This window comes from Alternaria alternata (assembly GCF_001642055.1).
Source record: "Alternaria alternata strain SRC1lrK2f unplaced genomic scaffold CC77scaffold_3, whole genome shotgun sequence".
Lineage (NCBI taxonomy): Eukaryota > Fungi > Ascomycota > Dothideomycetes > Pleosporales > Pleosporaceae > Alternaria > Alternaria alternata.
Genome location: NW_017306192.1, coordinates 1413351 through 1436580, shown reverse-complemented (window position 1 = coordinate 1436580; position 23230 = coordinate 1413351). Strand labels below are relative to the sequence as shown.

At 52.3% G+C, this 23230-nt stretch overlaps 12 protein-coding genes across 12 annotated transcripts; 7 read left to right on the top strand and 5 right to left on the bottom strand.

The window, feature by feature from the left end:
• Positions 1 to 67: 67 nt before the first annotated feature.
• Positions 68 to 2234, top strand: CC77DRAFT_543666 (HPC2-domain-containing protein). Its single transcript, XM_018532099.1, has 2 exons — positions 68 to 1821; positions 1870 to 2234. Exons 1-2 carry the CDS (start codon positions 248 to 250, stop codon positions 2111 to 2113), a joined length of 1818 nt encoding a protein of 605 aa, XP_018390173.1. The 5' UTR covers positions 68 to 247; the 3' UTR covers positions 2114 to 2234.
• Positions 2235 to 2801: 567 nt separating this feature from the next.
• On the top strand, positions 2802 to 3949 carry CC77DRAFT_1081880 (hypothetical protein). The gene is made up of 3 exons (XM_018529343.1): positions 2802 to 2997; positions 3083 to 3417; positions 3493 to 3949. The coding sequence occupies exons 1-3, from the start codon at positions 2874 to 2876 to the stop codon at positions 3742 to 3744; spliced, it is 711 nt and encodes a 236-aa protein (XP_018390172.1). The 5' UTR covers positions 2802 to 2873; the 3' UTR covers positions 3745 to 3949.
• A 6-nt stretch (positions 3950 to 3955) lies between these two features.
• On the bottom strand, positions 3956 to 5419 carry CC77DRAFT_1081876 (hypothetical protein; the record flags this gene model as incomplete). The annotated part of the gene is made up of 2 exons (XM_018529342.1): positions 4972 to 5419; positions 3956 to 4853 (listed from the first exon to the last, which is right to left on the bottom strand). The coding sequence occupies exons 1-2, from the start codon at positions 5079 to 5081 to the stop codon at positions 3956 to 3958; spliced, it is 1008 nt and encodes a 335-aa protein (XP_018390171.1). The 5' UTR covers positions 5082 to 5419.
• Positions 5420 to 5538: 119 nt separating this feature from the next.
• Positions 5539 to 6961, bottom strand: CC77DRAFT_955881 (mitochondrial glyco protein). Its single transcript, XM_018535491.1, has 4 exons — positions 6777 to 6961; positions 6611 to 6726; positions 6079 to 6558; positions 5539 to 6029 (listed from the first exon to the last, which is right to left on the bottom strand). The coding sequence occupies exons 1-4, from the start codon at positions 6955 to 6957 to the stop codon at positions 5859 to 5861; spliced, it is 948 nt and encodes a 315-aa protein (XP_018390170.1). The 5' UTR covers positions 6958 to 6961; the 3' UTR covers positions 5539 to 5858.
• Positions 6962 to 7386: 425 nt separating this feature from the next.
• On the top strand, positions 7387 to 8484 carry CC77DRAFT_928280 (tricarboxylate transport protein, mitochondrial precursor; the record flags this gene model as incomplete). Its single annotated transcript, XM_018534042.1, has 5 exons — positions 7387 to 7471; positions 7524 to 7544; positions 7601 to 7732; positions 7785 to 7932; positions 7983 to 8484. 5 exons carry the CDS (start codon positions 7387 to 7389, stop codon positions 8482 to 8484), a joined length of 888 nt encoding a protein of 295 aa, XP_018390169.1.
• Positions 8485 to 8873: 389 nt separating this feature from the next.
• On the top strand, positions 8874 to 9602 carry CC77DRAFT_1005694 (hypothetical protein; the record flags this gene model as incomplete). The annotated part of the gene is made up of 2 exons (XM_018523370.1): positions 8874 to 8917; positions 8969 to 9602. The coding sequence occupies 2 exons, from the start codon at positions 8874 to 8876 to the stop codon at positions 9600 to 9602; spliced, it is 678 nt and encodes a 225-aa protein (XP_018390168.1).
• A 358-nt stretch (positions 9603 to 9960) lies between these two features.
• Positions 9961 to 10971, top strand: CC77DRAFT_1081874 (hypothetical protein; the record flags this gene model as incomplete). Its single annotated transcript, XM_018529341.1, has 2 exons — positions 9961 to 10297; positions 10360 to 10971. 2 exons carry the CDS (start codon positions 9961 to 9963, stop codon positions 10653 to 10655), a joined length of 633 nt encoding a protein of 210 aa, XP_018390167.1. The 3' UTR covers positions 10656 to 10971.
• Positions 10748 to 14123, bottom strand: CC77DRAFT_982044 (hypothetical protein). The gene is made up of 2 exons (XM_018536102.1): positions 12048 to 14123; positions 10748 to 11999 (listed from the first exon to the last, which is right to left on the bottom strand). Exons 1-2 carry the CDS (start codon positions 13798 to 13800, stop codon positions 10828 to 10830), a joined length of 2925 nt encoding a protein of 974 aa, XP_018390166.1. The 5' UTR covers positions 13801 to 14123; the 3' UTR covers positions 10748 to 10827.
• A 1296-nt stretch (positions 14124 to 15419) lies between these two features.
• Positions 15420 to 17057, bottom strand: CC77DRAFT_1091645 (Thioesterase/thiol ester dehydrase-isomerase). The gene is made up of 7 exons (XM_018529575.1): positions 16824 to 17057; positions 16454 to 16591; positions 16306 to 16394; positions 16236 to 16244; positions 15966 to 16133; positions 15882 to 15901; positions 15420 to 15829 (listed from the first exon to the last, which is right to left on the bottom strand). Exons 1-7 carry the CDS (start codon positions 16936 to 16938, stop codon positions 15502 to 15504), a joined length of 867 nt encoding a protein of 288 aa, XP_018390165.1. The 5' UTR covers positions 16939 to 17057; the 3' UTR covers positions 15420 to 15501.
• A 485-nt stretch (positions 17058 to 17542) lies between these two features.
• On the bottom strand, positions 17543 to 19852 carry CC77DRAFT_1005690 (hypothetical protein; the record flags this gene model as incomplete). The annotated part of the gene is made up of 5 exons (XM_018523369.1): positions 17543 to 17556; positions 17823 to 18641; positions 18738 to 19200; positions 19246 to 19452; positions 19592 to 19852. The coding sequence occupies 5 exons, from the start codon at positions 19850 to 19852 to the stop codon at positions 17543 to 17545; spliced, it is 1764 nt and encodes a 587-aa protein (XP_018390164.1).
• Positions 19835 to 20645, top strand: CC77DRAFT_543203 (hypothetical protein). Its single transcript, XM_018532097.1, has 2 exons — positions 19835 to 20283; positions 20381 to 20645. Exons 1-2 carry the CDS (start codon positions 20020 to 20022, stop codon positions 20555 to 20557), a joined length of 441 nt encoding a protein of 146 aa, XP_018390163.1. The 5' UTR covers positions 19835 to 20019; the 3' UTR covers positions 20558 to 20645.
• On the top strand, positions 20633 to 23078 carry CC77DRAFT_543397 (glucose-repressible alcohol dehydrogenase-like protein transcriptional effector). The gene is made up of 2 exons (XM_018532098.1): positions 20633 to 22186; positions 22237 to 23078. Exons 1-2 carry the CDS (start codon positions 20733 to 20735, stop codon positions 23060 to 23062), a joined length of 2280 nt encoding a protein of 759 aa, XP_018390162.1. The 5' UTR covers positions 20633 to 20732; the 3' UTR covers positions 23063 to 23078.
• Positions 23079 to 23230: the final 152 nt, after the last annotated feature.

Genomic DNA, 23230 nt, shown 5'->3' with positions numbered 1-23230 from the left:
TCCCGGTCCGGCTCTCGGCTGCACCTCGACTTTGGTGTTCTCGCAAGCCATTGCAGTAGTCTGCTATCCACACTTTTTCTGGTGTTGAATCTGCAAACCCGTTCGGCCAGCACCAGGGCCCTGAATCTACCTGCGCCCCTTCGCCGCTCAAATCGAACATTCTGTTGTCCATTTAATTTGCCGTCCACACGCGCTAGAAGCATTCTGCCATCTTTCTAGGGACTGCAGCGATTTAGTGTTCTGCGCCATGGACGTAGACGATGCATCTTCGCCGGGCAGTCTAAGCTCGCCCCCGCACTCGCCTGAGCAGGGCACTCCGACATCGACTATCCGCACTCCTGCAGGTGGTGTTGGTGTTGGAACTAGCACACCAACCCCTGCAACTGCATCACCAGCTCCACGCGGTCTTACTGCGAGCGGCCTTCCTCGTAAGAAGCCAGGTCCCAAACCAAAAGCAAAAGATCCCAGTGCACCTGAGCCAGAGAAGAAGACACGAAAGCCCCGCAAGTCGGAGCCCAAGGACCCAAATGCTGCACCCGCTCAACGTAAGAGAAGGACAAAGGCATCGCTGGAGGCACAGGCACAGCCAGTCGCACAAGCCGTGGACGAGAAACCGCCTGTGCAGCAGTCGCCTACACCTCAAGCTGCACCCAGTGAGCCCGTCGCTGTCTTGCAAACCGAGCAGCCGCCCGTTGTCTCACAGCCTGCTCGCGTCTTGAGCAATCCCGAACCCACCCTTCATAGTAACCCAAACCTTTCACACATCAGCGTCGCGCCCTCAACACCGCGGCCATCTAGTTCAGGCCAACGATATGATCCCATTCGCGGCGACACCTTTGAGTCAAAACCACAACCTCCAGCAAGTGCACCGCCGCCGCCCGTTTCACCCCCGATCAACCACCGTGCTAGTGCCTCACCTTCCATCACAAGTCTTATCGACCCGCCATCTGCCAGTAATTCATTCTATTCGCACCCTCCCAAACTCCAGCAACAGGCATCCATCACATCAGCACCCGTGTCACCTGCCGCCTTCTCCACGCGACCAGCCTCGGTCCTTCCTTCTCAAGACTACTCACCTCAGCTTCAACAACAGCAGCAGCAGCCGCAGGCACCCCTCCAAACTCAAGCTCAACCGTACCCCACTGCCTCATCGGGACCGACTCCTATGGACATTGACACCGAGCCCAGCAAGCCAACATCAGTTCCCATGGCAAAGGAAAATTCGACAAACTCGGGTACACCCTCGCAATCGAATGCACCAACCCCACCTACTAAAGCAGCTCGCCAAAAAGAGGCCCCGCCGCCGTTGCCTACTGGAAGTGGCCTCTTGTCGGGAACGCCGTTTGGCCCAGTTGCAAACGCCAATGGTGCATCCGAGACACAAGGCACCAACATCTACCTGACATTTGATCTGAAGGGAAAGGAAAATGTTACAATCAACTTTGCACAGGAGGTCGAGAAAAAGTACGGTTTCGCTGCCCTGCATCCTCGCATCGCTGCTCGCAAAGAGCGTCAGCGCCAGATTGCAGCGGCAGGTACCGCACTTGAGCGAGCTGCAGGCGGTGGCTCAAATGACGATCAGTCTGTTGATTTGTCCGAGAACGAGAGTAATGTCGAAATGGGCGGCATGGACGACGAGACATCGGCCAAGGAGAACGGAGGCAAGAAGCGACGCAAGCGCAAACAAGAAGATTATGACAAGGAGGATGACTTCATCGATGATACAGAGCTGGCCTGGGAACAGCAAGCTCTCATGGCGAAAGACGGTTTCTTTGTTTACAGCGGCCCACTCGTGACCGAGGAGAAGCCAACTGTAGAGAGGTACGTAACTATCATGTCTCTAGATCGAATTAAGCTAACACCAAGTAGGGCCGACGGCACCGTTAGACGCGGACGAGGACGCGGACGTGGCGGCACTGTACGAGGAGAGGCTTCAGGTCGCGGCAGAGGACGTGGCGGAGGTCCTGGCTCTCGTGGTGGTTCTACTGTCCGCAAGCCTCGCGTTACTAAGGCTGATCGTGCGCAAATGGAACAGGAGAAGGCAGCTCGAGAATCCATGGCTAAGACGCTGACTAACATGTCTACTCATGCCGGCCAGGCTAGTGCTATGTAGCACACAGGACTTGACCGAGAGAAGAGACCACTTCGAACTCTCCGACCCCGTCCGCCAAAGGGATCAAGCCACTACAGCCGCAAATAACCTTTTCTTCTTATTATTGGCATCGGAACTCTGGCACGGTTCTTTATTTCATGTTCGATTCTTCAGTATTCCTTTTGTTATCTGTACGATACCCTTAGCGGACGTTGCGATAGCCACTTCGCTAGGCAGGATGTAAAGTCGGGTGGTGTTAGTGTATGCATGACTTCAGTAGGCGTTGTCCTCATACGGCGTATAGTCGTTCTCAAGAACATAGAACCATTACTTCAGTCAAGTCTTTCCTGCCTTTCTGTCTCTTGTGCCTGGAATTATGTTCGATGACAAATTCGACGACGGTGATTTTCGCGCGTTCATGTACACGCCAAACATATCGGTCAACTGACGGGATGGTTCGAACAGGTAGTATCTTCCTATTGACCTTCGTACTTAGGTAGTAGAATGTCTCAGTGGACCTGTCTCAGTAGTGCACAACTGTGTTTGTTTTACCTGAAGTAGTAAGTGCAGCTCCTACCTCTTTCACAACCACTCTTACTTTCTGAGATATTTCTACGTCACGCTCGCGTATATCAACTCGCACACTGCATTATCAACAATTGCTGTTACCTCACGTACAGACTCACAATACAATTGACAATTCCTCAAGATACACGACTATCGCGCAGTGCTACTCTCACAACTTATTCAACTCAGCCTCACACTGTATCTCTAAGGCAGCATGGTCGGTTCTGCGACGTATCGCACTCATCTCCCAGCGGATGTAGCTCTCACTGAGTACTCGCGCAAGTTCTACGATGGGACGTACAAGTGGGATTCGGAGGGCTTCACTGACGAAACTGGAAGTGGGTTAATTTACGGCCAGACTACCGCTATCTTCGTGACTGACTAGCCCAGAGTATCATGAATTTGATTGCTATGATTCTGGAGCCCGAGCTCCCACACCCTTACCTCCGATGTGCTTGAGCGATGATGAAGCAGACGGCGGGACTGTAGAACGCGAAGAGTCCGCATTCCATATGCTGGGGGACGAGACCAACAGTCTTCTATCCGCAACAAATGTTAAACACAGGGAGGTAGTTGCAATGCAGCGTGATGAGCTGCTTCGTGATCGCACTGATACAAAGCATACTATCGGTAAGATGGAGGATGCCAGCCCTGCGACACCTTCGAAAACCATCGCAGCGGGTCTACGAGACTTTGCTTCACCCTCAGAACTATCAGAATGTCCTTCAGATATATCCGAATGGGACGTGGGGAGACCAGTAAGTCCAAGTGAATGGGCCGAGATCTGTGGTTCTTGTCCCATTATACAGCACAATAACTAATGGCAACCCCAGATGTCAAGACCAAAGACGATTGCAAAAAAGCCTGTCGATGAGATGTTCGAGCAAGACGATGTCGATGCACCCGAGCGGAAACCTACAACACGAGGCGTCGCACAGAAAGTCAAGAAAGGTATTAGGAAGCCAACGGCCGCATCAATCAAGCCCTCTCCTAGGATAGAGACTGTGCAGGCCGGCAGCTACATGGAGAGCGCTGGGGCGACGACTCGGCGTCGATCGACACGGCTCAATCAAGGTGGCAAGTAGAGTGCCTTCTGTTATGAGCATTCAACGGCCGTTCAGAGAAGAATGCAGACCTTTTACAGTCCAGACTTCTTTGGAGTTCGAAAAGTTTATGTTCATGCACATCTTTGGCATGTAAAATTCAGGGAAGCCGGTGCCACGGAGCATATCCGATCAAAGAAGTGCGGTACTACACCATAATAATTTCTAATAAGAACCCTTCCGTCACAATCCCTCATCTCCCCAGAAAGACATCTGCGCATCTCTCTGTCTGAGCATGCTCATGATAAAGCGCACACCTTGCTCCCCTCCACGGCTTACATGCCTCCCATCTCTTTACCTCCCCGGTTACACCACCTGCAATATCTTCCTGCTCCTCTAAAACCTCAAGTCTCCCTCTCCCATCCTCCCACCTTGCCATTGCAACACTCCCCTCCACACACCGTGTACAAAACGCTACACAACAGTCTTCACAAGCCACCGCCCCAAACCTAGGTGGCAGCACAATCCCACAATAGTCGCAAGCACGAGTGGTATGCCACGATACCGGGCACCACATCCGCAACCGATGCCTCTGCATAGCCTGCGCACATGGCCTCTTCAAATGCACAGTCAGATCGCGAAGAAAGTCTTCGTGCCACCAATCCCCATGCGAGTCTATCAATCGATCTGTTTTCTTGAACGCGAAGAGATCGAGAACGAGGGTGCGTAAAGGTGACGAATCACGAATTTCTTCGTACAGAATACGAGTATCACAAGGCGTCAGAACGCTATTCGTCTCATCAGCTAGATCGCTAATCACGTCCACGACAGCATTCCTGGCGCCTTCTAGAGCTAGTCGATCGGCCAGAGCGTAGACATGGAGGAGAGTATAGTATGCTGGTTTTTCGTCTTTGAAAGGCGTGGATAGAATGGAGGTGTAGAGCCAGGTGACGAGGATTTGGAAGTGCTCAACGGAGACATCGTCAAGTGTTATACTGTTGGTTTCTGATTCTATGAATACCAACGGGCCGTTGAGTGCGGCGCGGAAGTAGGAGGATTTCGATGTAAGGAGGCTAGTGTGAATTTGGAAGGGTGTGAGATCGGAGCCAACTAGAATTGTGCTGGTCGTTGTGAAGTCGGAGGTCTTTGTCCTGTCAGACATGAGTTTGTATGCTTTTCCGGCGTACGTCGAGGTCGGGCGGGATAAAACGTGAGCTATTATGCAACCATTCTGGCTGATGATTTGGCTCACTTTCATGTTTAACGTACCTTGTCTGCTCAGATCGTGCACCTGTAAATGTATATGGTGATGGGAGATTTGGTAAGAAACCACGATCTGTGTCAACACCAACGCTGCGTGGTACAACTTTGCGCATCATGTTTTCTGACCGGATTCTACAAGCCAAGGCCCTGTGATTTTGCTATCTGCGGCCTATACAGTGCGCTGATTAATGTAAACCAATATTCAGATGAAGATGGAGAGCCTTTAGGTAAACTTGGCCTGGAGACTGTAGCTTCGAGCTTTGAAGGCGGAGGTTCAGTCAGCGCATGCAGGCTATCATTGAGTAAAGGAATGTTGTTTCAAAACGTATCCTTGAGTATATCCGTAAAACTTAGCAGTGGACAACGAACAAACCTCGGTATAGGATTTCGTTCAGCAAACAATCACGTTGTGGGCGCGCGCAGATGACGAAAATCGGCTTTGTTGTTGTTGTCTATAACAGCAAACGCCACGCCACAAGCAGGTCTTTGTTGTCTCAGCAAGATGCTTTGAAATCGAGCAAGACAAACAACATCGTACAATGAGCGAGAGAACAGGAAGAAAGTCCTTGTAATGTTGGAGTGGAAAAGCGCGTTATGCGTCTATTTAATATTTTGATAATATCTGGGTCGTGGTTCTCGTAGCGTGCAACTACATGGCTGGAATCGTGGAACTGGTAAGGACCGTTCGAGATGATCAACCTGGAGCACTGAGTACTCTGTTCGTTGGTCTCGCGTTCTGTAGACTGCCTGCAAGACGGTACTACATACGGCCGAGAACGGTTTAGGGAGAGAAATCTCACCAACTATTTTACACTCCTGCAAACGCCCCCAGATCGCTCAAAGGTTGAGGTACGTTACAGGTTCATACAAGAGAGCTTTTGAAAATTATGCACCTATGCGACAAAGTTCTTGACGTTGTTGAGCCACTTGATGTACTCCTTCTGCTCCTTGTGGTCAATGTAGTCGGGGATGAACAATGCGAGGCGGGTGTTGATGCCACGCTCCTCAAGGTACTTCTCAAGGAGGATCTGGAGGTCCTCGTCGAGGTTGCTGAAAGGAGGGCCCTGCTGCAAGTTAGAAGTGTTGTATATTATATGCAAGGTTTCCACATACAGTGTAGAGAGCGCGTCTTGACCAGTCCTTCTCAGCGGTGGCAGGGTCGGCTAGGTCAGCGGACGGGAAGTAGTAGAGGTCCTCGATGAGGAAGTCACCGTCCTGAGCGGTAGCCTCAATGGCAAGAGCACCCTTTCCGGGACGCTCGATGCGGATGCTGGCATGAGCAGGGAAGCCCTGCTGTTCGCCATCATTCTCGTAGTCGTCCTCGAGCTCCTCACGGTCGGCGGGAGCAATGCGGTCCTCGGGGGCTACGCGAATGTTTCCATCCTGTGTCCTGCCCTGGTTGATGGCACCCTTGGTGTTGGCGCCACCAGACTGTACGTCCATGTCGGCGTCGTCATACATGGCGCTGTCTTCGGCCATGTCCTCGCCGGGCAGGTTGCTGTTGAGGTCGGCGGTGGTGAAGGTGATTCGGATCTTCTCGTCGTTGAATGTGCGGGTAAGGACTACTTCCTGGTTGCCGGCTTTGTCCTCAATCTTGTAGTTGTCAGCATTGAGCCAGCAAAACCAAAATGACGCAAGTATTTACCTCAAAGGGGCTGTTCTCAAGGTACTCCTTGATGTTGTGAGAGAGGTCCTCGTCCTCCTTCATGCCCTCTTCCATGGAGATCTCGCTCTGAAGCTTCGCGACGAGTTCCTCATTGACTGATTCATGTTAGTTATATACATCCAATTGTAATTTACTCAATGCATACTACCAGAGTCCTCTCTCCTTGCTGCCGACATGGAGAAAGATGCTGTGAGACGAGGAATTGGAGCAGCCCATGCTGCTGGCTGGAAAGCCTGTCGCAGTGACGATTGCGGGCGAACGGCTTTGGTGGAGAAACGAGCAGCAGACCGCGGGGCGCTGCGGGCGAGGTTCCTTAGGGACATCATCGTGAATAAAAAGGGTATATGGATTTGGGGTACTGAGCGACGACAAATTCCAGTACGATGGCAATGCGATAGATGGCTATCGAAGGCGTGGACTTTTCGATGGCCCAAGCTCAAGCGGGCTGATGTCAGGCGGGATGCTTGGCGCCGAAATGCGGGCCCGATTGCTCACCTCCGTCCTCGGCCTGGTAGCTTTAATATTTTGCCGTCTCTAGGAAATCAAGTATATACTGGCGCGTTAGACTTTCTACCAATTGACAATCGCATTGTTCTCTGAGTGTGCTACCTGGGGTTTCAGTGTGAATTTACTACTACGTCATTATTCTGAATCGCTACTGCCGCACGCGACGTAGATACGCCAAAACTTTCCGTCATTGCAGCGCGCGCAAACCCATTCTTGTCATCACCTAAACACACTTGAGCCAGGTCAACATGGCGGCCGCACCGACAGAGAAGAAAAAGGCAAGCGCAATGCGCTCAATCCTGGCTGGTGCAAGTGCAGGAGCCGTGGAAATCTGTAACGCTTGCTCCCCCGTCATGGCGTATACTAAGTACTGACTCCACGCCAGCAATCACATACCCTGCTGAGTGTAGGCACTGAATAACATCTACTTGTACAACGACACCGAGCCTGACCCAAGCATAGTCGCGAAAACACGATCGCAACTCAACCGAAGATTGCCAGACGGAAAGAAGCTGCCATGGCCGCCGTTCGGCAAGCAGTGGTATGCTGGATGCACAACCTTGATCATTGGCAACTCGTTGAAGGCTGGCATAAGTATGTGGAACAGAATCAACACGGAAAAGCGACCGTCTGACAGGTCGTGTAGGATTTGTCGCATTCGACATGTACAAGAACATGCTGGCGGACGCCGAAGGCAAAGTCTCCGGTCCAGCGACAGTAATAGCTGGATTCGGTGCAGGAGCTACAGAGTCACTGCTGGCTGTCACACCATTTGAGAGCATAAAGACGCAACTGTAGGTGAAATTGGACGCATGCATGTGCCGTTACTCACTCATCCGCCTAGTATCGACGACCGCAAGTCGGCAAACCCACGCATGCGAGGCTTCTTACATGGATCAAGGATAATCGCACAAGAAAAGGGTATCCGTGGTTTCTTCCAGGGTTTCCTCCCAACCACAGCACGTCAAGCCGCCAACTCAGCTGTTCGTTTCTCGAGTTACACATCGCTCAAGCAACTAGCACAGTCATACGTCAAACCAGGCGAGAAGCTCGGCGCCGTCAGCACATTCGGACTCGGAGGCCTGGCTGGCATAATCACTGTTTACACGACGATGCCTATTGACACAGTCAAGACACGCATGCAATCAATAGAGGCACGGAGCGCCTACAAGAACAGCTTCGACTGTGCGGCAAAGATTTTCAGGGATGAGGGTCTCCTCACCTTCTGGTCGGGAGCGCTTCCAAGATTGGGTCGACTTATCCTCAGTGGCGGCATCGTCTTCACCATGTACGAAAAGTCCATGGAGTTCATGGATAAGCTGGATCCACAAGGGCGCTACATATAGACATACCCCTTGCTCCAGAATTAGCAACAAGTACAATACCCGACCTCCTACCAATATCTCTCCTTCAACCTGTCATCAAAATTGAGGTTTCAGATGCTTCATTCTCTCTATCTTCTCCTAACGCTTCTCCTCATTTAGGACGACCACCTACTAATCTTACAGTGCGTGTCGATCTCCTTTTGCAAGCTGCTAACGCAAGACTTTGCTTCCGTCACGACTCACCAGAAGGGAAATAGGGCACCGTCAGTGTGAATTGACAAAGTCAAGCCTAACCCTATTGTTCACACTATGGGCTTGAAGATTTAGAAGCAACAGAATTCTGTCCTCTACATTAATCTGGCCGAACCTCCACAACTCCATCTTTCGACTCAGCTCTTCCCAAATCCGACATGGACTCAAACGGCTTCCGCACAGCACTTGATGCCGCCACTAGGTTAGCCCATTATTCCTTCTTATGAACTTACTAAAAGCTAACATGTAATAGCTTCCTAGATACCCCAGTCGTCACGGTGTCTGTCGGTTCTGAGGTGGGGAACACAAAAGACTTCAGCGTCCACGAAGGTCTGCTCAAAGACCATTCTGCATTCTTCAACAACGCCCTAAAACCCAATCGTTTCAAAGAAGGCTTTGAGCGCCGAATATCCATGCCAGGGGACGATTCCAAAGTCTTTGCGCTTTACGTTCAGCTACTCTATCGTCCCGACCTGTTGTCCACCGAAATAAAACGAAACAGCGAGCTCTCTGAGCAAGAGTGTATTCTCTTAGCTGAGCTATACGTGTTCGTGGAAAAGATAATAGACGAGTCTACCAAAAACATCTTGTTAGAAGCCTTTAAGATTTTCTCATGGGAAAGGCCGTTTCCCGTTGCAGCAGCACAAATCATTTACAGTGGGACACCAGAACACGACCCTGCTCGTGCCATATTTGTACAATCATTATTCCGCTACGGCCAACAACGATCGCTTGAAAGTATCCTCGATACTGGACATCCCGATCTCTTTCGCGATCTCGCTTTCTGCTTGAGTAAGCGCTGCCATAAGGTACATGACAAGGTCAAGGTTGGTCGCAAAACCGTTCTTGGAAAGAGAAGCAATGCCCCGCCTCTCTACTTTCTATAGTGAGGACATATGATGAGGCTTAGCTAGATCATGATCTTCAGCAGCTATTGGTATTTGTTTCATTTTCCCTCACTGGCTAGGTCGGGTGATTTTGCGTGTATTGTATCCTTCTAGCCAGAGGTATGAACAAACGAGTTTATGGATGGGCGTTCCCATATGTTGAACTGGTCTGTGGTCAAAGTGATTTTGAAACTACACGTTTGTGTGTTATCATGCGTACCTTCACATTCACCTCCGCTCTGATCATTCGCACTTTTCAAACGCCCCAAACCCAAATCCACTTTCTAGCCTTAGGCATATAACTCTTCCCAGTCATTGCAAAGCAACCAAAGCAAGCCTGCAATTCAACAAATCAACAATGTCAGCGTACGCCGATCAGCTTCGCGAACAGGAACTTTTCTCAGCGCTGAAATCCCAAATCACTAGTCTTTCCACCCCACTCTACAGTACACGTTCCGAAGATGCATCAAAGGTCTACGATGTGGTTTCTTACAGCAGGCCTTACGACAATGACAATGTCGAAGAGCAACCATCACAGCTAAGTTTCGGTGTAGCAATAATCCTCTACACAGGGCCTCCAGCATCACCCTTCACATCTTGGACACTAATCAGCCATATGGAGAACCAAACTGATATAATCACTGGGGCAAATCGTTTGTTGGCAGATTTGAGGAGGGGGATGGGTGGAGTTATTGGTATGTCTTTCCACCTCTATTCTTCTTAGTCTTTTGTTGTTCGTAAGCTTCGAGTATTCCAGAGGACATGGGGAGAAAAACACTGCCATACTGGTTAGCTGATGACATGGTGAAAATAGGTGTTTGTATGCAGACGGGTAATTGGACGACAACACATGGGAGAATTCCCAATGTTGTTCCGGGAGTGGGCGAAGTAGAGCTAAAGGAATGCGAGAATGAAGAGGACTACGAGGAAGATCAGGACAGTATCGAACAGGACAACGAAGACGGTAAGAGAGACGATGAGAGCGACGAATTGGAGGACACCGGCAAGGGCGGCTGGAGCCCGCGATTGGAGTCTATCACAGAAGAAATATAGAAGCTTCTCGTATCAGATCTTCGATAGGCAGATGTTCCCCAAGTTAAAGATCAGTTCACGGGTATCAATTCAGTTGGAAGAAAGCAAAAATTAAGTTGAGAACACCAAAAGAACGCGAGTATCACATTGGAAAGCTACCTAAAGATACGTAAAGAGCAAATCGTGTACGTTTTCATCTGCCCGTGCCAATCGGACTCATCAGACCATTGCCACTACCGCTCGTGGTGCTGCGTACCATCATCGGCTTGATACTTTGAACAGGACTTAACGGATCTCGTTGGCTCGAACTCTGGCTGGAAGTGCCTGAGCTCAGACTGCCGCTGCCGTGACTGCGGTTGCGACCGTTGACTGGACCCGGAGTACTGAAGGGATTGCCGAGAATATATGTACCTGAAGCTGTGGGCTCGTCGAAAGCATCGGTGAATCCAGAGACGTTGGAGAGCATTGATGAAGATCGACCGCGACCGCCACGCATAGAACCAGGAGTGCCGTTCATGTGCGAGTGCATGGAGGGGAATGTGAAGTTGGAGAGACCGTTGCTATAGGGAGACATGGTCGTGCCTGGGAGATTGCCTTCAGGAGTGGTAGGAACGGACATATGCTGGTGCGCTTGCTGAAGGAGAAGCTCTTCGTACTGCTGGACGGTCACCAAAATTTGACTGGTGGCGACATTCTGCTCTTCAGTGCGTCTTTCGTAGCCGTTAATGTTACTCCGATACTGGTGCTCAACTTCAGCGCGCTGTGCTCGCAATGCCGTGCGCTCCTGTTCTCTTCGTTGCTTCGCAGTAAAGCCCTCTGCGTTGGCGGTTACGAGACGGTCGTGCTGCTCGTTGAGCCTGGTTTGACGCTGCTGAAGACGCTCCCGCTTCTGGAAGGCAGTAGAGATATCGGACTCCACACTTTGCACTTGTCGCTCAATCTCCTCCTTGGTCTTGTCGAATTCGCTAGCAACGGTGTTTTTGTTGTTACGCTCCTTCTTCCACTCTGCCTTCTTGGCTGCCGCCTCTTTAGCCTCATCCTCGGGAATGCTTCCCAGGTTTTCTGCTTGAACAGCGAACTCGGCGGCCGCGTCTTCAGCCTGGCGGATGTTCTGCGTGAATTGAAGGACGCGCTGGCGTTGGCGCTCGTCACTACCTCCGGCGTTGGCAAGGCGGTTGCCCAGCGTGTCCACCTCTTTCTTGATGTTGGTAATGGCTGTTTTGTGGTCCTTTTTGTTTCGCTTCAGGCGGTTGCGCTGCTCCTGCAGTTGCTGGTCGGCCGCGGCAATCGAATTCTTCAAGGTTGTCGTCGGCGAAGAAGGTCGTAGGGTCTGATGCGCTGGCGGAGAGGCGATAGAAGCTGAGGCTGGAGTACGCATTAGCATGGAAAGGCTACTAGAATGGACGGACTTACCAAGTTCGGTCACTGGACTGGCCGAGGTAATAAGGCTCGCTGAGTAGAATACTTCGTTGTCGTTGGTCCGAACAAACTCGCAGTAGTAGTTTGAGAGAGCCGTTAGACCAAATATCTCTCCAACCCAGTAGCCCGTTCCCTCTTGTCCCTGGAAACCTATCGGCTCGCTTTGTCGGATGCGGGTTGAACTCCAATCAGCACCGTTGACACGGATGTAGAATGGCTTTGACTTGTCTATCCCAGATCCGACACTAGAGTCTTCCTCATCCTGCTCTTGAAGGCCAGCTCCACCAGATAAACTAACACGAAATGAAATGTCGGAAAAGCCGACTTCTGAAATCCAAACACGATCGTCCTCCGATCTCCAAACAGCGTTTCCAATGTGATTTGCGTCTTTTGCATTAGCCTCGTCGGCATCGTTGGCCGCCCGGCTACTTTCCATCTCTTTTAAAACTGTAACTTTTGTACTGGCAAGTGCAGCCCAGAACGGCTGCTGACTGCGAACATGAGTAGCTTGCTTCCTCTTCCTTCTACCCGTGCTCGCTTTATCCTTGAGAACTGCGGGTGATGGTCCCGGTGGGCGGCCATCGGTACTCGAAGAATTGGGCACGTCGGCGGTGGGGTCGAGGTTGGTCGAATTGGAACGTTGTAATGTCCCAGACTCAGGATCTGTCTTCTTACCAGTGGGCAAGGTTGCATGTTCTCTTCGAGAAAGAGAGCGTCGGATGATACGAACGACGCCTTGGGCCAAAATATGAATACCCAGGAGGCTGCGGGGCCATCCGTGGGGGGTCGAGAAGCTTTCCAAATATGTTGGCGTACTCGGCGGGCTCGTCAAGAATTCAAGGCCTCCCCGGGCGAGCCCCGTCCAAAGGAAGTGGACGATGTGTTGCCGGAGAGGCCTGAATCTGAAGACGTGGCTTGAAAGAATAATGACGAAGCATATGACAATGCTATTCGTCGTGCCCTTCTTCCCGGCAGCGGCACCTCCGAGAGCTATTGCAATGACGGCCTGTGCAAGATCCAGGAAGAAATTCTGCGCAGGCACCCACAGCAGCAGCCATATCAGCAATATGACAGTATCGGCAATGATTGTGGTGAAGAGCGAGGGCGTGCCGCCGGAGCCCTGAAAGATGTCGGTGAAGGAGGGGAAGGCAGAGAGGGCGGAGAGGGGGGTCCCGGCCTGGGGCGGGACAAAAGTAAGCGTTGCGAACAAGAACTGTACGACGGTGAGGACGGTGGGGGGAAGTTGGAGGAGGATGATGAGGATGGCGAGAACGTCCCGCAGAGGACAGGACGTGAGAATGGTGGCGGGCACCGAGAGCATGCTAGCCATGGACATGGAGGCCGTCTTGGAGGTGTTTGTGTCGGCGCGGCGAAGAGCTGAGGGCATGGGATCAAAGGGCCCGTTGGAGCCATTGTCGTACGAGCGACAGGCCTCGACGGGATTGTCTAGCGAGGCATCTGAAGCTGCGCGCGTGCGCTCCCCGCGGCGGGCAGAAGGTGCAGCGGCCATGGTGGTGTTGACGTGGGCACTCGACCCCGGTACTGGATCGTGAGCGCTGGCCGGCTGCGTCATCTCGGGCGTGTCTACATGGCTGGGGACCGGCGGCGTGGGCTCGTGAGTCTTGCCGTTGGCGTGGCCATTGAGCTGCGGATTGCTCTTCTGCTTGGTGATCTTCCTGCCGGGGGCCGCAAGGCCATTCTCGTGTCGCTTGTCGTGCGCCGCGTTCCTCTTCGACTTCGCTACCATAGACGGCGGTGCGGGTGCAAGCGGGCAAACCTCTCCCTGGCGCGACTCGACTGCTGCACAGGACGAGCCAGGACTGGAAGATGTTGAGCCGCTGCTCGGTGGGGGGTATGTGAGGGTGTCGTGTGCTGCTGGGCGAGATGTAGTAGGGGAACGAGGAAGGTGCCCTGCGCCTGCTCAGTCGTGCCTTCCGCCGGATGGACTGGTGCCAAGACTTGCAAGTGCTAAACGTCAAATGCAAAGTCAACCAAGAAAACCCGTCCACAAGCCTCGAGGGAGTGGGCCACGGCACGATCAGAGCACTGACAAGCCACGATGCACCTGCCGCTTGATTTGCCTGTCTCTTCCGAGGCTCCACGTCTTCTGAGATGCCCGAACCGTGGTTTCACCACGCCCGCCCGCTTCACATGCACACCACATCCTCTCTCTCGACGCACCACACCGGCGGCAAAATTCCATGTGCCCGGCTTCTACCGCTTCATGGCAACCATGCGGCCAGCATATCTTGATGCTGCTGCCACGCAGATCAGCCGAACTGTGTCCGATTCCAGTTCACGATGCCGATCTTGACCACGACCAGGAAGCCGTGAATGCTGTTTACCTGGGAAGCGAAGACCGGCCTGTCCCTCTCGGGCTGCCATTTCGCCTCTCTCCCACCTCATCTCGCCTTCGTCTACATAAATTCTCCGCCTGCTTTCTTTTCCATATCGCACAGCTGCATCGCCCGCCAGACAAACACATCTTCTGGGGCAGCCAATTAGCCTGCGCCGGCTTCTTTAGCTTACCTGCTCATTTGCGTGCGCCAGGACCCCCCTGAGCCATAGCAAGCTCCAGGAGCGAATAAAGGCGCGCTTTGTCTGTTCACCGCATGGCCTGAAGTCTCTGCAGCGGGCAAACCCCGCCGACGCTATTACTCACGTCGCCGTCACGACCATATTCCATACGCGTATAGAGCGCTTCTGCCTAGATACTCATTGCTACATCTCGAGTGCACACAAAGTCTGAAAAGCTCATGCCACTCATTGCGCCACATGCCCTCGAGTATGCTGACCCGGGTCTTTGTCGGCATCTCAGAGTGGTCGGAGCATTTTCATCAATCTGTGTTCCCTCGAGGCGAGCATAGCGCGCAAGCCTTCCGCCTGCACATCCATGACCCTCTTCCGCCCTCTGCATTGTGCCGGCGTGAAGCTTAACCAACCACGCCAATCGCAGCCCATTAGACTTGCAAATGAGGCAAGCGGGAACATCACGCGCGCAACGGGCTTGCAGATCTCTGCAATAGGTAATTAGAACATCCCATCAAAGTGTACATCACTGTGGTGAGAATCACGCCATGTTGTGGATACGTTCGTAGTTTATCTTTTTTCCATATCGCTTGCAGAGATACGCTTGTATCCGACTGCCATACGCCGAATTCGGACACGCGAGCAACCCCGCGTGTTTTCCGCCCATGCAGCTGCAGGGGTATCAATGTGTGATGATGATAGATATGACGATACCTATGTAACGCCGCTAGTCAATCCTACTCTACGACTTGTATTGTCATCGATTAGCGTTGCCGACAGCTTCGCAGTACCGAGGCAAGTACTTTCACGGGCCAGGGGAAACAGGACATCAGGACACAATTTCACGAATCCGAAGTATAGACCGACGTATAGACATTCAGGGTCTGATATCGTGTTTTCTTGCAAGTATATCCATGTTCTACTGATTCGCGCTACCAAAGTCTTCCTTAGCATCCGGTCTATCCCAGCTGCTCTTCTCTAGCTCCCTAACTCTGTCCAACAGGACTCTGACTCTGTTGCTGTTCTTCTCTTTGGCTTCTTCCTGTAACTTGAATGTCTCTTGTAACTTCTTGATCATGAAAGGTGGCAAAGGCGACTTCTTAGCTGTGCGGTAGTCGTATGTAACGATGTCTTCGACACAACGTGCTGCTGGACGACGCTGTGCTTCTGAAAGGATCATTACGTCCAAGATGAAGTGGTCACTGTTTTCAGACGGGTTGTCCCGAAGCTTGTGAAGTACGGTAATCCTGATAGTTAATCCGTCAATCGTTGCTCACTATGCATCGTTGGAGATCATACCTATCAGGCCATTTCATAGGCTAAATCTTCTTAGCGGATGTTTTGAAAGCTGAGCAACCGGAGTTCCTAGCGTTCGGTACTCACAAACTTGTAGTCCGTCTTAATGCTTCTCAAGATCAAGCCGACGCTCTTTGGGGTCATGAGCTCCATCCATTCAGCTTTATGCTGTGGATCCATTGCGGCGAAGTTCAGTGTCCAGTTGACTCTAGCCGATTCCGCATACCGGTTGTACATAACATTGTTAACGTGACCTATCTCATATTAGAGCTGTGCAACTGAGACTCAGGTATAGAAATAAGTACCCTTCACATCTATTAGTATGGGTCAAACTGAATCTTTCCCCGGACGTCTTACCATGCTGTCCTACACACAGTCGGGACTTATGTTAGCCGGTGTACACAAGTTTGCTGGGTGGTACTCCAACCATTTCTCCCCATACCACCTCTTGTCGGTAGAGACCTCGCCATTGCTTGCCTGTGAGGAAGCCTTCGCTTCCAGCTACAAGTTCTCTCCCTACAGATTACAAGTTCAGCTAATATTCAGGCGATCAGGACATACGAGTGTGATCTTACAGTCTACCGCAGTCTCTTGTAATATCGACCCAGCTTCTTCAATCTGTGCGGGGTTCATTCCGAAATTGATGCATTTCCCGATGCGTGTTCGGACGTCGGATAGCCATCTTGGGCTGAGAGCTGCAGTGGCTGGTGCTTCTACATCAGTCTTCTAGTTAGCCGCCGGAATGCTAAGGCTCAAATTGTCTCTATTCGCTCTTGTGATGGTAAATATGAGCTCGTGTGTGAATTTTGAGCATACGGCATGATTACTTGGTTGGTAATGCTTCGTGATCCATTTCCTTCTCCTTTTGGCCAAATTGTACATGTCATGATCAGATGTGAATGATGCAGTCTTACTGCTAGAAACGATGAATTTAAAACCACGTACCGCTCGAAGTAGACTGATACCGCACATAAGGAACTCTCTGTACAACCGGAACAACCAGCCACGTGGGTCTAGAACGAAAAAGCGCTGAGCGCCCCAACGGTCGCACAGCACTCATGATTGCCAAATTTACAGGCCAATGAGAGATCAAATGCGGTGGTATTCACAAACCGTTGTAGCAAGCCCTTGAGAGCTAGGGCGTTTCTTTCCGAAGATGCGGACGGAGAAGACAAGCCGAGGATCCGCTTCCTCCACGGCCAGCTATCTTCATCCTCAAGTTCGCTAGCCGCAACATACGTCAGGGATGCGGGCCCGAGCGTTTGCTACAATTACTCCGCATTCCAACTCAAAGACACGTAATTGACATCTGACAGCCTTCAAAATCAGTGTTTTCTATTTCCGTATATTCATCTGTCTACAACCTCGAACATGGCTTCCCCGAATCCCGCGCTTCGCCACCAGGTCATTCGGATATACAAGGGTGCGCAGAAGTGCTCGACCGAGGCTCTTCCCGATTATGCAGATGGACTAATGACATGTAGACTTGCTTTTCATGGGCCGTGAATATCCTCAGGGATACGATTACTTCAGAACACGCCTACACAAGGCGTTTGCAAGCCAAAAGAATTTGACCGATGAAGCCAAAATTAAGCAGGGTATTGAGAGAGCGGAATACGTGAAGAAAGGTAAGCTCGTCTGAAACGAATCTGACTAGGACAAAACTAACCATTGTGGTCTAGAAATTGAAGCACTGTATGTCCAAATAACTCAACAAATACGATTGAAAGCTTTCCCTAACTAGATTCAGATACTATCTGAAGCGTTATCGCACCTTGCGCCAGCGCTACGACAAACTCGCCTGAACACTCCAAAAAGAATACCTAACGCTTTGCCGACGGTGTGGCCTTGCGAAGACCGGGATATCACAAAAAGACAAGGTACGCCCGCTCTTCGAACTTTACACCTTCTTGCACCACCAGATGCCTACTTCCAGACACTCACCACTCGAGGCACCCTTCTGCTCAAGCAGATCGTTGATCATCGAGTTCCAATAACGCTGCCATTCCTCCTGGTTCTTTCCGCTAACTTCTTTGAGTAGAGGCTCCAGACTCTCGATCAATTGTATGACGACAAGCAATGCGGTGTGTCTCAGAGCCGCTTGTTCCTTGGTCAGAATGGAGCTCTCCAGCATCACGCTTCCCTTCTTGAGCTTTCCAGCCTCGCTTCCACGCCGCTTCATCGTCTCGCCAGCAGCCTCGCGCTCCCACCGTGGTTCACCGAGAGGGATTGCTACCCTACGGCTATTCATGTCGCACAAAGTATCCGTCTCCTGGAGTATGATCTGCGCTATACGGGAACAAGGGGTTGGCGAGAGCTTGCGCCGGTCCAGCGCTTCTTGAATCCAAGAGTTGGAGTCTTGGAGGTACTTGTTCTGCACATCGGTAAATGGCGTTGTATGCGAAATCAGGAACGTGCCGGTCGACTCGGCGACAGCGTACTCTTCAGGGTCTTTGCCTGGCGGAGGAGGAGGATGTGGCTGGATCGATCGGATAATGTGGTCCGTCTCCCATATCTCCAACGTGCCCTTGGACTTCAGGACCCGCGTACATTCATCGAGTATTCTCTGCGACGGTACTCCCAAGGGTATCACCATACTCAAGTCCTTCATGACGACGATGTCGAATTCCTCATCGTCGAATGGCATGGGCAACTTGCGCAGATCATGCTGCACAAACTTCCAATCGATGCCCTGGCGCTGTAAGTCCCCCGCGAGGTTGACGATATCGAGACCGGTGAAGGAGACATCTTCGTGGCCTAGGTCTGCTTACGGTCAGCTCTGAACGATAACTGTGCAAGTTGTGCGTGGCGCCCGGAAGAGGGCGCAATCCGCAACTACCTGGTCTTCGGAATACATACTACTCAGATATTCATGACACACGGCGGACCAGTATCCCGAGCCACATGCAATCTCCAACACTTTTCTCGGGGGGTATGATGGGGTCGAGCCCAAGGCCTTGCCGAAGACAGCTGTCGCAAGGAGGGTTTGTAGGTTCTGGCGGTGGAGCTCGGGCAGGTCGCATGGGAGTGGATAGCCCTGAGCGCTTCGAATGTAGCGGCGGCCGTGGCGCAATATGAAAGGTTCGGTGGAGGGGACGCCAGGGTCGTCTCTGATGCTTTGGGTGGAGCTGCTCGACATGGAGCCCCGTGTTATATCCATGTTGTTGTTTGGGTGGAGGCGTGGGCCGGAGGAGGCAGAAGCTGAGGAGGCGGATATGGTTCTACCGAGAGCGTCTGTGGTGGTCAGATCCCATTGCTTTGCTTCGACCGTCTTGGGGCGTATGGGCGGGCTGCTGGCGGCGTTGGAGCCGTAGTAGCGATACTGTGGTTCAAATTAGCAACAAAGGTTCTCCTGTAGAGCGCCAACAGTGTGTTCTTGCCAACTGCCAATCACCCATGGAGACGATCTGGAAGCGTGCTCGAGGTTATCCAGCCTACTCCAACCCTTGCCCCACTGTTTTAGCGGGAGCGCGATATTGGGCCGGTCTTTAGTCGTCTGATAAGCACGTGTAGGCGAGTCAGCAATTAATGAGCGGAACGGCGGAGCGGACGCGATGGCGGGAACAGTGCTCGACTGGAGAGAGATCAGATCAGAGAATGGAGCCAGCATGCCGTGTATGTGTGAATGTAGTAGCTTCGGCACAGCTCCGGTTGTGGGAGGCAGCTCAGGTGAGGAGCTGCCAGGCCAGCCGAGGAGACATCTCCAATCAAACGACTGCAGCTGCGGCTGTGTGAATCCCCAGGTTCTCCATGGCAATAAACATGGCTAGGCTGTGCGAGCGACGCCGCGAAGGAGCAGCTTTTGGTGATGTGGCGCTCGTCTGCAGGAGCGCGGCATCAGCCGAACCTGTCCTGCAGGTGATATTCCAGCGTGGGGAAAGCCCGAGTCTAGCAGTAACAAGCTCACGGTGTATGCAGTGCACGACGGATACGAGGACCACAGGGGAGGGGTTCTCGGTGTCACCAACAATCATGGACTATGTGAGCTGACTGTTAATACATAACCTGATGCGTGGTAGCAAATAGGTACAAGCTAAAAGTGCATAGGAATGCGTCGTTGCTGGAGTCGCATTCATGTAATCAATGTGTATTTACGCATGACGAATGCTGCCACTTGTTTCAAGGCTGCAATGTATACCATATGGTTACCCTTCCAGCGCGCTCGATCCAGGCCAGGTCGCGAGTGAACAGATGGGCAGTTTCATGGCTGTGGATCGACGCTTCCATGTCACGTGCCCCGCTAAGCGGCGCTCCCCATGGATCGGGCAAGGTTCGACTGGGCTTCACGTATCGCATCACTACGCTCTCTATTCTTCACAGCGCTGCAGTTGGACCCGCCCACAGTCTGTCTGGTACAATTGAGACTGATTGCCCTCCTGCGCGCCCTTTGACATCCTCAGCTGCCGTACGTGCGCCGCTTCCACACGCTTCTGCCGCCCTCTCCAAGCTCCACGTCCAACCTCTTCGATTCCCCGCTACACCAACTGACAGCTCCAGAACAGTACAAGCCCGCCGGGATATCAATACGAGCCCTTTGCCCGAGGCCTTTATTACCAACACGCCCCCGACCCCCCAGAAGCCGCCCCCCTCGCTCGCTGTCGAGTCCCCGCTCCAACATCTCCCTCACTCGCGACCCGCCGGGCTGTCGATACATGGTATACGGGTGCCGCGTCTGTTAGCGCGTGCTCATGTCGGAGAGTCAGCCGGGCGCCCATGTTAAAACGAAGAAGATCGCGTGCCCGAACCCTTCCTCCCACCTGACGCCCTCGCTCGCCTTGAAAACCCGCGGCTTTCACCCTCCATACGCAAAGCCGCCTGCGGGAATCCGTCCTCCCTCCGCCGCGATTCCCTTAGATGGCCGAGTACTCGGTCTACCCCAGGGGAACCGGCAATACCTTCTATCCACAACACGCACAGAATATACGCAACCTCCCCAGCCGAGTGCGGTCACCCACATCTAGCGCCCGCATACCTTTCCCCAACCCCGACACCCCCTCACCTTCGCGATCCCCTGGGCGCCAGTCTTCTCCGCAACAGTTCGGCATGTTCAACAACGCCCATGGGCACCAGGGCCAAAACGTTATGATGAACGGGCGAGCTGGGCACCAGAATTTCATGCAGCAGATGAATTTGGGGAAGCCTTTCCAACACAACCAGCACAACCAACATCAGCACCAACATCACCAGCAGCACCATGACATCACGGGAAACAACCATGTCAGCCAGTTCAACCACCAGCACAACATCTCGAGTGGGGGCATGTCCAATGTTCAGCCCCACTTTACGCCGGGGCATCTCCAGAACGGTACACCCAATAGTGTCCACAGCGGACTCAACAAGCCGACAACCGAGCACTGGCAAGAGCAGATGAAGCTGTACCAGACAGCCCGTGAAATGACGCAGGCTCATTCGCATGCCAGGATCCACCCGAGCGTTAGTAAGAGCGTTGTGGCAGGAACAAGCAATGGGATGCAAAAAGAGGCAGACAAAGAAGAGCGCAATAGGCCTGCTGCTCAGCCGGCGCAAGATGCCAAGGACCAACACATATGGACAATTCTTGACTTTGGCGGCCAGAACCTCAAAGTCATCACACCCGCTTTGTTCAATTACACCTTCCTGACGAAGCTCTACCTCAACTCGAACAAACTCACGTATGTGCACCAGAAGATTGGACAACTACGAAACTTGACACACCTGGATCTCTCCCTGAACAATCTGCAATACCTGCCCCCGGAGATTGGCATGCTAGTGAACCTGAAGCAGCTGCTCCTGTTTGACAATCACATCGAAAACTTGCCGTACGAACTGGGCTCACTATACCAGCTAGAGATGCTTGGTATTGAGGGCAATCCCATTCCGGACGACTTGAAACAGATCATGATGGAACAAGGCACCACGGAACTTATCAAACACTTCCGCGAGAACGCGCCTGGTCCTGAAGCGCCACCGGAGCGAGACTGGATCGTTCTCGACGAGATCCAAGATACGAACCAAGAGACTGTCAGTGCGCTTAGCTACAATATTCTGTGCGACAAATACTGCACACAATCACAGTATGGATACACGCCGAGCTCAGCATTGGCATGGGAGAGCCGTAGGGAGCTCATTCTTGCTGAGTTGCGCGAGCGTGACGCAGATATAGTATGTTTGCAAGAAATCGACCAAGACAGTTTCAACGAGTTCTTCCGAGCAGAGCTGGCACACAACGACTACAAAGGAGTGTTCTGGCCGAAATCAAGAGCACGCACCATGGCAGAAAGGGAGGCCAAACTTGTCGATGGGTGTGCTATCTTTTATAAGAACAGCAAGTAAGTCGATGTCCACATCTTCATCTGCAGACCAATACTGACTTGCCTAGGTATATCTTGCTGGACAAGCAGCTCATCGACTTTGCCAACACTGCCATCAACCGTCCAGACATGAAGGGCGAACACGACATCTTCAACCGCGTCATGCCCCGAGATGACATTGGAGTGGTCGCATTCCTTGAAAACCGTGCTACAGGATCCAGGTTCATCGTCGGAAACGTGCACGTCTTCTGGAACCCTGCGTTCCAGGACGTCAAGCTTGTACAAGTCGCCATTTTGATGGAGGGTATCACGAAACTTGCAACTCAATGGACAAAACACCCAGCCTGCAAAAACAAGGTGGTGTACCAATTCACAAACGGCGACAGTGAAGAAGGAGCAGAGCCCGATCCGACGCAGGAACCAGGACCTTCCAAGGAATACTCGGATCCCTCCGACATCCCTGTCTTGCTATGCGGTGACTTCAACTCGATGCCATCGTCTGGTGTCTACGATCTCATCACGCACGGCAATGTGTCGAATGCTCACGTGGACCTGGGAAACCGCAAGTATGGTAATTTCACACGAGACGGCATATCCCATCCCTTCAGCCTCAAGTCCAGCTATGCATCCATCGGCGAGCTGGCGTTCACCAACTACGTGCCTCACTTCCAAGGAGTTTTGGACTACATTTGGTACTCGACAAACACACTGCAGGTGGTTGGTCTGCTTGGTGAGATCGACAAGGGCTATCTCCAGCGGGTACCGGGTTTCCCCAACTATCACTTCCCTAGTGACCACGTGGCCTTGTACGCGCAGTACATTGTCAAGAACCGGAAAGAGGCGAAGAAGGTATCCGAAGTCGACTTTGGCCCAAGTCGGGAACGAAGGAATTGAGCGACTCGACGTCGTTTGGCCTCTGGGCATGTCAATAGGCTTGTGGTGCAGCAATCTCCGTCGTTTTCCAGGCGTCATTTGCTCGGTGTTCGGTTGCTATGGTCGGCCCGCGTCCTTTGCGGGCTTCATGATGGAAGTTTAGGTTTGGCAACGGCGGGTGAATCGCTC